This window comes from Myotis davidii, unplaced genomic scaffold (assembly GCF_000327345.1).
Source record: "Myotis davidii unplaced genomic scaffold, ASM32734v1 scaffold135, whole genome shotgun sequence".
In the NCBI taxonomy this organism is placed as follows: Eukaryota; Metazoa; Chordata; class Mammalia; order Chiroptera; family Vespertilionidae; genus Myotis; species Myotis davidii.
Window position 1 is genome coordinate 535,190 of NW_006289813.1, and position 12,669 is coordinate 547,858.

At 39.9% G+C, this 12,669-nt stretch overlaps 1 protein-coding gene across 1 annotated transcript; it reads right to left on the minus strand.

Moving 5' to 3' along the window:
* Window positions 1–47: 47 nt before the first annotated feature.
* Window positions 48–12,090, minus strand: MARVELD2 (MARVEL domain containing 2). The gene is made up of 7 exons (XM_006762382.2): window positions 11,618–12,090; window positions 8,820–9,845; window positions 6,690–6,725; window positions 2,347–2,495; window positions 1,915–2,086; window positions 1,057–1,107; window positions 48–213 (listed from the first exon to the last, which is right to left on the minus strand). Exons 2-7 carry the CDS (start codon window positions 9,828–9,830, stop codon window positions 91–93), a joined length of 1,542 nt encoding a protein of 513 aa, XP_006762445.1. The 5' UTR covers window positions 9,831–9,845; window positions 11,618–12,090; the 3' UTR covers window positions 48–90.
* Window positions 12,091–12,669: the final 579 nt, after the last annotated feature.

Sequence of the window (12,669 nt, forward strand, 5' to 3'; positions counted from 1 at the left end):
CTTGCTTCTCAAATATCACAGAGACTAACATAAAAAATGACAGTAAATAAATATTAAGTTTGATATTAAAAAAGTGGTTTCAGATAAGGTTTAAGAATAACCTTGTACATCCCAATTCATTACTTTATCATATTCTTGAATTCGTTGCTTTATGTGAGAAAGTTTATTCTTTAGATAATCACAGCGCTCTTTCTTTTCCAGAAACGTAGGGTCCTGGAAAAGAAACACAGTTGTTAATGTGGTAGCCTGTGCTACCTCAGCAAAGAACTGAAAAACATACATTATCACCCAGAAAATGACCCTTCTTAACAGATTTTCCTGCAGCAGATTTCAAAATCTGCTTAGCAAGAAAACCAGTTAAGCTCTCCACAGGTTTCTAATAAACTGCATTTTTTAGAATAGTTTTAGGTTCACAGCAAAGTTGAGAAATTCAAAGAGATGAGGTACCTATAACTTTAGTAGTTTAAAATACATGCAAAGTAAATAATAACTATAGAAATGTTTAATGAAAGCTCTCTTTGGCCTCTACTGATTTGTGCAAACAAGTGAAGGATGGAGTTAGAAACATGTAAAGTAACGGAGCCTTGGGAAGGAAATGTGGGTGACAAGTGGTGTATCAGTGCTCCTTTCCCTGGGTGGCTAAATCAGGACACGACAGAATGCCATCAGAACAGAACAAAGGTGAGAAGAAAAGGTGTCCAGCAGGCACCCCTGGTCCCCTAACAAGTAGGATCTTAAGAAACACAGAAAAACAGCCCTGTTTGTGTGGCTCAGCAGGTTGAGCATTGTCCTGTGCACGAAAAGGCTGACAATTCAATTGCCCAGTCAGGGCACATGCCCTGGTTGCAGGTTCAATCCCCAGTTGGGGTGGGTACAGGAGGCAACCCATTGATGTTTCTCTCTCTTTCTCCCTTCCTCTCACTCTAAAAAAAAAAAAAATCAACAAAATAAGAAATAAAAAAACACACCTACTTTTAAAGCTAAAAGAATCTAAAATCTGTCAGGTGTCTCCATTGTACCTGGATAATATACTTTGAAGAAAATAATTTCACTAACCTTCTTTTTTTTCTTAAATTCTTCATGGATTCTTGAAATTCTCTCATGTTCCTAAAAATAGTATATTGTATACTTAGTATATTGTGAATTAACACTTGCATTTATGCACAACCTATCTCAAGAATGTGTCTCAAAGCACACTGGGGAGTTAGAACAGAAAACAATTTTTACCTAAGACTGCAATCACAATATTCATACACAAAAATGCAATTCACCGGACGTGTGAGGATTACTATGTGACAGGCACTGAGGGTGAACAGACCGAGAGGCCTCACCCGCATGAAACCAGAAGCGAGTCCCAGTGCCACTGCCTGCCACGGTGTGACCTTGAGCAAGCTCATTCCCCTCCCTACGACTCAGTTTTCTTATTGGCAAATGGAAGGAATAACCGTAAGTACCTCTGAGGGTTGTGAGAAGCTTCCCTTACGTGAAATGACGCCTGTAAGGTGCTTGGCACATAATGATCGCACTCGTTATGATTAAGCATCATTCTCACCCTTGTTGGGAAGTTCTTTTTCATGTTATCACATATTGTGAGTAAGAGGTTGAGATTTTCAACTTTTGAGAGCAGCTAATATAATGTTCCTTCTAACTTTACTCTAAGTTTTATATAAAAATATGCAATTTATACTTTACTTAAATGAGAAAATAAAATCCTGTTTAATGATTTAAGGCCGAAGACATTAAATTATATAATTTGAATTGTAACCTTGACTAGTCACCTTGACGACCTCAAGTGACTTACTTCCCTAGACATACACAGCAGACGCATGTGGTTATGACTTCTCTATATTTCAAGAAAGGTCAGATTTATCCTTTCGTCACTCTCGGTGTTCCCAGGCAGCCGCAGACACTGACCTGTTGGTTTCCCGAATGATGCGGCAATCTGCTCATCACTGCATCCAGCTCATCGAACTTCCTCAAGACGGCCTGGACTTCTGCAGAGAGCTCCTTGTACTCTGAAAACTGGTCTTGGAACACGGCCTTATAGCGCTCCCGTTCATCATCTGTCCGAATCACAGGGTATTTTCTGGGGGGAGGGAGGGAGAAGGATTAACCAGAGTTATAACTTGTTCACTAAAACAAGCTGAACTTGAAATCAGTTTAGCTTATTCCTCACTGACCATACTGTGCACCTCCAACTCAATATGCTACCTCACAGGTAACAAACAGCTGCTCAAATAGAAATGATTGCAAGCAGAGAGGATTAACTCGGAGACAAAAAGAAAAATGAAAAGGCCAAATGGGAACTCTCAATTTCTACCCCGAAGGATTTATATTGATACTCACGCCACATAGTCAGGCAACATGATAGGTTTGGGAATGTGGCCCGAGGGGACATGTGCACTCAGTATTTCAGGTTTCATATTTGTTGGTCTCAATTCTTTGAAATGAACTTCTTGGTCTCTCTGTCTGTCACCGCCGATGGCCATTTCACACTATAGTGAGGGAGAAAAAGATTTGTTTATAAACAGAGACAGAAGGAGAAAAAAAACAGCGGAGTTTATCCTTAGAAGAAAATGGAGGGAGGGGCAAAAAGAATAAAAGCAGAAATAACAATTAACACGTCCCTTTAGAATTACATGTTTTATAATCACAAAGTTGTTCTGTTTCTGTAACAGCTAAAGGGACACATTGAGATATGGGAGAGCTCGTAATAGGCACAACACCCTCCAACCCCAATCATGTGTATGTCAAAGGTGGACGATGACATGGTGGGTGTGGGCGTCTTAAGTACTTTATTTATTTAGGATTTATACCCCCAACCAATTGTAAAAGAATAAAAAATGTAGTCCAAAATAAGAAATTCAGGGAACAAAAATGGAACAAGTCTTCTTAAGTGGAATTAGAAAGAATGACACCAGAACCTGAGATGAATGAATTACAAGTAGCCACTGAGTAGGCCAGAGAGGGATGCATGGTGCATTGTTTTCATTATCGAAAAGGAAAGCAACGAATCCAGAGGGGAGGTGCTGGATGCCTTTAACTTGCCCACGTGTCCCTAACCTGCGATTCCCTGAGAGACCGTAAGGATCCTGGAGGTGGTGGTTTAAGTCACCCTGGTTTCTACCCGGGAGAGCTCCAGAGGCCTTTTTAGTAAAAAATGGTATATTCAAAAGACAGGAAAAGAACATAAGATGAAGTGGCCCAGGGAGGAAATATGGGGGACAAGCCTTACGAGCTAAAATAGCCAAAAGAAGGGCAGAGGGAATGGAAGGCCCGTGAATCTGCCCTAGACCAGGCCGGCTAAGATGGATACGCAGCTTTGGGGCTGGGAAAAGAGTGTTCAAGACCTCACTAAGCAGTACCCAGAACACCGAACAAATTGGTCAGGTGGGTGGATGCCAGGAAAGGGGTTTCCACATAGGAGCCATGTTCAGAGAGGTTTAGTATATTCTCCAAGGTCCCACAGCTGTGGCGTGCAAAGGCCACAATTAAAACCCAGAACTTTTTGGCTCACTGATACTTCAAATGAGTAATACAAGGAAATGGTCTACTTAATTGTATATTGTTGAATTGCTAAGTTCCCTGAAGTTCTGGTAGCATGCCAGAAAGGAGTTTGAGCAGGGTGGGGCGGGCAATGCCATCCTGCTGGAGGAATGAACTTGAGCTGGGCACACTGATTCCTCCTCAGGTCGGTCAGCTCCCCTCCTCTGCCCCCATGGACCCCTGGCTCATGCTTGTTAAATTAAACTAAACTGAGAGTAGCTTGGGAGAACCCCTACTTCACTGAAAACAAATATCAAATGAGATTTTAAAACCATGCCAGGCAGCTTTTAAAATCCTTTGTTTCTTGATTTTCTATCTCTAAGGCTGCCTTTGAGGTTTGGTCTAACATTAGCTCATTGTAAAAACCACTAGCTCCTAACTCACCAAACCTCGCAGCCAGATTAGAGGATCAGACTCCGAGACTGCTAACCAGGGGAGGGTTATGAAAAGGAGAAGTCTGGCCCTGACTGGTTTGGCTCAGTGGATACAGCATCGGCCTGCAGACTGAAGGGTCCCAGGTTTGATTCTGGTCAAGGGCATGTACCTTGGGCACGTCCCCAGTAGGAGGTGTTCAGGAGGCAGATGATCAATGTTTCTCTCTCATCGATGTTTCTAACTCTCCCTCTCCCTTCCTCTCTGTAAAAAATCAATAAAATATATTTTTTTTAAAAAAGAAAGAAAAGAAAAGGAGAAGTCTGCAGCCCAGGTACTAGGTGAAGGGGAACCAGACCACCTCTGAGCAGGCCCTCACATCAGGCAGGACAGTCCATGGGAGGTTTGGCTTTTTCCTGGGTAAAGTTTTTTCAAGCAGGAACTACTCATTTTCCTTACTATCCCTATTTCCAACATTTACCTTTTAATATAAAGAGGGAGTTTTAAGAAGCCAGAACACTTCCACAAAGACTATTTCGTCTGCTTCAATGTGTTTCTGTTTTTATGCTCCTAACATTGTCTTCCACTCTTTTAGGGTGAACCTCATTAATCATCCGTTCAGAAAACCCTGTTGGGGAGAAAGGTCTGGAACTGGACCTGAGACAAAGAATCAAAACCACTTTAAGCTTTCACAGGACGGATGCACTGGCTCCAGCCCTGGGCCAGACCACGCTCAAGCAGTGTTCTGATTACGAACACAAGCCCCCACATAGGGCCTCTCTTTGCTTTTCACAAAAACTAGTCTTGTCAGCAAATTTCAGAAAAGCTTTATTGTGAGGCAAGAGAAGGTAATTAAGCAACGGGATAAGTAATGCTTTGGATATAACTACTAAGCCTCTCAAATTAAAAACGGGCTGAAGGAAAAAAAGGGGTCTGAATGAATATTCTGTTAGGTTAGAAATAGGGCAAGCAAGATAAGTGTTCCAGTGTCCATCTGCCCAATTCCCAATTTTCTCTCCCTCCTAGAGTATAATGTAATGAAGCATAGGCCCCTGATCCCAAACCCACACCATTACTTTCGATGCCCAGATTAGATTTTGGCTTTTCTAGCGTGGGAAAGAAAATCTGCTCAGCATTTAGGGATTTATTAGAATTAGTTTCTGTCTCTATTTGGTCTTAGTGTATGTCTATATATTATTATTTTTTTAATTTTCTTATTTGCTTTTTATAAATTGTAGCTGTTAAAATACCTGGCTGGTGTGGCTCAGTTGGTTGGGCATCCTTCCATGCACCCAAAGGTTGCCAGTTCAATTTCTGATCAGAGCACATGCCCTGGCTGCGGGCTCAATCCCCGGTAGAGGGAGTGGTGTGCAGGAGGCAGCTAATGAATGTTTCACCCTCACATTGATGTTTCTCTCTCTCCATCTCCCTTCTGTCTCTAAAAAATCAATAATAATAATAAAAAACCTCTAAAAAAATAAAATAAAATACCAAAAAAGGAATAGCCTAGTAGATAATTCCAAACAAGTGACAGAAAACTGAATTCAGAGATGGTAAGTAATTTCCCCAGGGTCACAGAGCTATTAAGTAGCTGGTCTTATATTCCAATTCAGATTTGCCTGATTCCAAAGTTCATTTTCTCTGCATCACACTGCATTATAAAAAGAGAATGGGAAGTTCTTTATGTACTAATAAGGAAACATCTTAGAAATGTATTGTTTGTCCTGGTAGCTCAGTTGGTTAGAACATCATCCTGATATGCCAAGGTTGCAGATTTGATCCCCAGTCAGGGCACAAACAGTAAAGGAAGCAACCAATAAATAGATAACTAGGTGGAAAACAAATCCAATGCTTTTCTCTCTCACTTATTCTCTCTCTTTAACAATAAATCAATAAAAAACATTTTAAAAAAGAAATGTATTGTTAAGCAGAAAAAGTTAGGAACATAACAGTGTAGATGGTATGCTACCATTTGTGTAAAAGGGGGAGGAGAGCGAATGTATACATAACACTTTTCTGAAAGGAAACACAAGACACTAATAACACTGGCTGTCTCCAAGCAGGAGAACTAGAAAGCCAAATATAGGAGAGAAGACTTCGTATTAGAGCTTCTTTTGAATTTTGGACCAAGTGAATATACTCCCTTTTCAAAGAAAGAAACAAATCGATAAATTGGATTCTCAATTTTTTGCTTAGAAGTAATACCCACTATCTTAAAAAAGAACTTTTCAATGTGGTCAAATTATGATTAAAATATATTAAATTATTACATATATGTAAATAATCATAATAGAATCTCATTTAATCATCTCAGCAATCATGCGAGGTAGAAATTATTATTATTCCAATTTTATAGATGAAGAAACTAAAGCATTAGAGGTTTCAATACTTGCTTACCAACACAGAATTAGTAAATGGTGGAATAGAAATTTCTTCCCTGACTCAACAAAATTTGGCATCTGAAAGAACTTTAAAGAGACTGAAGAAGGCTTGGGAGAATTACCTTTATTTTAAAAGATTAAAATTTAAACATACAAGGACCAACAGTTCACTTGCATAATTATTCATCTAACAAAAGTAAAAGAAGTTATTAATAGCCTTATCTAACTTGGTCCTTTACGTATTAGAAAAAACCTGAAAGTCCTCTTATGAACTCAGTGTAATGGATACACCTTCAGAGAAAGAGGATCTACTCTGTAGATTTATAGACAAGAGAGAAAAGTATTTAACAAATCTATAGCGGTAAAATACAATGTGAACTTTTTTCTTACCATTTTTCTTTTCGATGGAAATGATGGCTCACTTATCTGCAACAAAAAGAGTTAACATGATTTTTCAAAGGCATGTGAAGTTACTTTGCAAATATTTTCATCCATTTGCATTTAGCCCAATCTCAATTTTACAGAGGTTGGTTCTCTACTTTTCAGATGCTCCTCCTACTTTTGGCCACGTGTTGATGGGCCAGTGGAGAACCAGAGGAGATGGGGTAAGGGTGATTCCCTGTCAATCAGGGACAAAGAGCAGAGTTGGAAATTCGGAGATGGTAGAGACTTAGGTAAGTTGCTTTGAATCACCTAGAGATTTTCTTTATTCTTGGCTCCCATTATCTTGCACAATTAAAGAGTTTGAGACAGTTACATTATAAAGTTAACAGAAAAAAGCCACAGGCCATTACATCTCTCTACCTTTTAGGAAGTTACAGTAACATCAGAGGTGATTCAAGTCCAATCAGCCATTATGAAAAGTCTGATAGAAACAAGTTTTTATCAGAAAATGAAAGAATTATGTTGATAATTACAGATACTATTAATGTAGAATTTTGAAATGACATTAAGAACTCTGTTGTTATTAAATTTCCCTAAAATTATGAGGATGTATGTTTCACTATCCAGATTTCAAACTGATTGAAATTCTTTGCTTTGTATACAAGTTCTTTACTTTGTATCCACAGATGTAAATTTAAGAAATATGCTTAACAATGCCCAAATAAGCTTTTAGAAAAAAACTTAAATCTAGGTCAAGTTCTAGTAAGATTAATATATTTTGTGACAAAAGAGTGTGGATCACATTGAGACATGCTGAGGTTCTCCATATTACATAAGGTACTGGATATATTTTTTCCATATAAAAATTTTACCAATTGAAACAAAAGAAGAAGGTCCTTGATATAAACTTAGTCAAGTTTTTTGTAGTTGTTATGCATAAGATTCATGCAAAAGAATAAAAACAAACCAATAAGTCAATGGGTAAACAAATAGCTCCTCCAGTAACTAAGGACAAGACTTTACCTTATTTATAGTTTTGCCCAATATACAGGAGTGGCCAAAAGTAAGCGTACAGTTGTGAGTACTTGAAACAGTTTATTCTTTTATTATTATTTATTATAAGCAAATGAACGAAAACAAAACAAAACAAAAAAGATGGAAGCAAGACATTAGCTTATTTCAGGGTATATTGAAGCTAGTAGAACATACTCATAACAAAATAAAATTATTTCAAATAAGGCTTTGATACAATCTTATTCTGTAGGTATTAATTCTCCTCCTCCTTCTCTTCCATATATTTAAATAGTTAGATCCTAGAAATGAAATCAAGTACATGGATCCCACTCTAATTTTGGAACACTCATCTCCCTAAAATAAGGATGAAACAGCAAAACACCTGGGTAAGTTTTCAGAGTATGTTTATAAATAAGGCTTTGATACAATATTATTCTGTAGGTATTATTAATTCTCCTCCTTCTCTTCCATATATTTAAATAGTTAAATCCTAGGAATGAAATCCCACTCTAATTTTGGAATACTCATCTCCCTAAAATAAAGATGAAACATCAAAACACCTGGGTAAGTTTTCAGAGTATGTTTATTACAACTTAGCTTCTTGATACTTAACGAAGCATATGTGGTTCACCATATTCTTACTTGACTTCAACTCACTGGAAGAAACTGGGACTCATGGTCACAGATTTAAATGAGCACTTTGCCCCTCTAACAAAAATTATAATTTTTTTATTGTCTTACCATACTGAAGAATCAAGACTGTTCTCTAACTTACTTTAATAATGAGACATTTTATTTACTGAGCATGCTGTCATTCTTCTTTGCAAGAATTCAGTATCTATGTTTTCCTTAAGCATCAGAGAGACACAATAATGCAGCCAACAAGCTCTGTATTATGTTACACATCTGGTGTCTACTTGCAATGCCACACAACAGTGACACTGCTGAGTGGGCTATTCCAGTCCTACCGTGTCAGATACGGAGCTTTTCAACTTCAGATCATTAAAAAAAAAAAAAGGCTTCTATAAAATCCTTGTTTTGAGAACTATACATTTTTAACAAGGGAGTAAATAACAGAAAAAACCCCACAAAAAACAAACGAAAGATTGTGAAATTCCTTACCTCCTGTTGTTCCATGTATTCCCTATGTCTCCGAGCTGCCTCATGCCTCCATAACTTGAGGCAAACCAAAGCACTGATGAGATAAAGAATCATGGTGACAAACAGGAAGACCATCGCTGCTGTCTGTCCTCCTTCTACCCGACAGAACATTGCATTCATTGGTGTATTAAATACTGGGTAGTAGCAGAGTCCACCTCGGTTGATATCATTCACATAGACTATGGCTGCAGCCATATACAAAATAAACAAGGCAATGTTAATTCCAAACTCGGTCAGGGGCCACCAGTTAGAGTCCAAAAGAATGGTCCGATAATACATGGACATGCCAAGAACCAGAATAATAATGGTGGTGACAGAAGCGTGAATGTAAGCTGTGACACAGGCGAAGACGCCCGCCCCCAGCAGCAGCTCCACCACCCCGAGGATTCTCAGCAGGCCGGGCCACGACTTCATGTAGGAGTACCTCAGGTTGTAGGCCTCCACCTTCTCACTGTACGTTAGAGCCGTTTGTGTGTGTCGGCCCAGAGACCCGTAGGGATCCTGGGGAAGCATCGCTTCAGCCTCTTTCCGGGAATTAAAGGTTCCTTCTGACCCTCCGTAAGGATCTTTGTGGGAGTCGGGGGGTGAGTGGTGGTTTTGTCTCCCTGGAGAGGATGGAGGCGAACACTCCACTCCGTCTGAGATGTATCTGATGTCTGACACCGGCTTATCCCATTCTGGGTCCTTCTTCTTCCCTCTGAAGAAGTGCTTCCAGGACTCAGGGACGAAGCGCCTTACGGGTTTGAGGTCTGGTGCTATGGCCGGTTCCTCTGTGTCACTTGAGTAGAAGTCAGGGCCAAATGGTGGCTGTAATGGGAGAGGGGGTGGAGGCAAAGGATCAGCGCTCACAGCCAGCTCACTGTCACGGAGAGTCTGGAGGGTTCTTATGGTGCCATCTTCATGGGCCAAGTCCCTGGGGACCTCGTTGTAGTGCCTGTCTCGATTCCTGGATCTCCCATCCTTTGAAGACATTTGTGATTTCTATACCTGTGGCCAAGATTAGATATCACTTATGCTTAGTTTTTTATTATTTCAATGCTGATTTTATTTACTCAGCAGCAAATGATCACATGTAGGAAACCGATAGGATCATGTCTATTATGATATATTAAATAACATAAGTATGTGTATTTTAAACATATATAACAGTTATGTTAGCCAGGGGCATAGTCATCATTCTATACAATTTTAAGGGCAATCAAAAATTTAAATCTTAGCTCTGAATGAAAACATTTATAAGTCTAACATATGTATGAGCTCTGTAAACAACAAAATCTAAAAAAACAAAAACAGGACTACATTTTAACAAGACAGGATGCTACCACTTTCCAAGTAGAGTCCTTTCCTCAAACACCTAAATCTAAATATTTAAGTTTGAGCAAACAAAAAAATGATACTCTTCATTTTCATTAACTCAAATCTGCTTTGGAATGAATGGCTCCAAGAAGCAGTCTGTTAAACACAGGGAATGAAGAGCCCCTTTCTTTCTTAAGCCAGGAAAGTCAGTTTAGGGGCATTGCTTCTGCCACTTTGAAATATTAATATTTGATACTAGATTTTAAAAACTGATTTCTCAGAGAAAAAATATTACCAAAAGTATAGATTCCCCAAAAGCACAACACAGAACAGCAGCAATGACCACCCATATCAGTCTTTTCAGAACAATTATCTAAATGCCACTGCTACTGCCATGGAGAGACTCAGAAGTTACCTTACAGGGTATTCAATCCACCCAAAAGATAGGGCACAGAAAAGGTACTTTTACTAAACCTGTTGATTACCTTCATGGACACAAATACAAAAAGAATGAAAGCATCTGCTAATGTAACTAGGTTTATAGCACATGAATTTCTCCCTCAAATTGCTTACATGTATATTTACTGGGAGACTCACTGGGCACATGACATTGTACTTGGCGCTATGGAGGTAGTAGCATCAACATTTATTTTTTGTCTTTACTTTTTAAAATTTATTTGTGTGTGTGTGTGGCATCAAAACTTAAAAGGCTAATCCCACCTTATAATATTGAACAATTTAGAAATTCCTAAGGCTTGCTTTATTTTACTTTGTAAAATGGAGATTGATCATTCAACAAATATTTACTGAACACCTGCTATGTACTAGGGGTATCAGTGCTGTGTACCATGCTGAGAGTGTATCAGTGAAGGAAGCCAACCGAAACCTTTGCCTTCCAGTGAGACAGATGATAGTAGACAAGGGAAGTGAAATAGATTGAATGCTCAGGAACAAAGTTAAGAAAGGGGAGAAGGTGTGCACCATGGGCAGGGTGTTACAAGTTTAAATAGAATGACCAGGAAAGTCTTCATAGGCAACGAGATACCTGAATATAGAAATGAAGGAGATAAAGGAGGAAGCTAGGCAGCTATTCCAGGGAAAGCATTCCAGGTAGATGGAGCAGCTCATGCAAATGTCTTGTTAGAGTGCCCGGCATGTTGAACTATTAAGGCATGGAGGCCAGTGAGACAAGGGTGAAAACGGAGGCTAGATAGGAGGCCTCTGAAATAATCCAGCAGGCCATGGTGGTAGCAATAGAGACAGCAAGAAGAGGTCAAATTCTAGATACAGGAAATTAAATTATTTTTTAATTAAGCTTTTTAAATATAAATTTTCAAACTTAATAAAAATGGAAAGAATAGTATGATGAAAGCTAATGTACCCATCAACCATCTTCAATGATTACCAATTTATGACCAATCTTGTTTCATCTATATCCCCTAACTTAGTCCCTCTGGCAATACCTTACTTTGAAGCAACATTTCTTCTTCCCTCCAGTTCAGCCTTGGGGAGCAGCAGCCTCGGGGAGTTAGAAATCCAGCTGGAGATGTCAAGTGTGCAGTCTATCTACAGAGGGCATGTACTGCCACAGACTAGATAGATCACCCAAGAAGGAGGTGGAGATAAAGAAGCCTAAGTTGGGGGGTCTTCTAATGGGACACTCCAATTTTAAAGAATTAACTATGATAGTCCTAGCATGGTGCCCAGTGCAAAGCAGGAGCTCTAGAAGTGATAAAAATCGTTTGTGGTCTCTATTTTTTATCTTTACCTAAGTTTAAATTCTAGAAATGCAAAGTACTACTACAGTTTTGAGGTACGTTTTCCTAAGAGTAGAAGCAAACGCACAATAATTTTAGCAAGTTTTACATAACATCCCTCAATACCTACACTGTATATGCATTTAAAGGATCCTCCATTGCTTAATTTAGCTCACTGTAAACAAAAAGTAATGGATTTATCTTCACCTGAAAAGGTGGCTTATTTGAATTAGACCACTTTATCAATGTTTAAATAAAAAGCAAAGAAGTATAAATCTGAAGAATTGTGTAAGAGCGAAATATTTGATGTCAGAAGGGAACGCTCAGCTGTGCTTGGGCAGGTCTTAACTATCTGGGTCCCGGTGTCGCTGGGAGCCCACTTCGCTGGGTCCTGTTCTCTCCAAGCCCCGTCCCTGCCTGCATTCCCCCCGGGACGCACACCCGGGAAGGCCATCGCAGAGGCGGGAGAAATGGTCCCCCGGCAAAGCGTCCCAGGAGCGAGCTTGGTTACCTCTACACGAGCAGAGCCGCAGCTGCGGCGGGCTTTAACGTTCTGCTGGGCCCGAGGAAGGGGCAGATTTGGGGTGTTTTGGGCTCCAGGGGCTGGGAAAGGCCCTGAGGGTTTTAATTCACCCGCGAGTGCGTGCCACGGGCCACCCACCCTCTCGGCTCGGACGGCTCCCGAGCTCGCCGCTGGGCGTCGGGTCCCACCCACCTCGCTCCGTCCCCTGCTCTGCCCACCCGCGCGCGTGCCCCGT

What these genes read in the sequence shown, in the direction of transcription:
- MARVELD2 (XM_006762382.2), bottom strand. Translation starts at nt 9,830, where the DNA reads ATGTCTTCAAAGGATGGGAGATCCAGGAATCGAGACAGGCACTACAAC. An exon ending in TTCCATCGAAAAGAAAAATG is followed by an intron (nt 2,496 to 6,689) that starts GTAAGAAAAAAG and finishes CCCTCACTATAG; the next exon opens with TGTGAAATGGCCATCGGCGG. An exon ending in ATGTTGCCTGACTATGTGGC is followed by an intron (nt 2,087 to 2,346) that starts GTGAGTATCAAT and finishes CCCTCCCCCCAG; the next exon opens with AAAATACCCTGTGATTCGGA.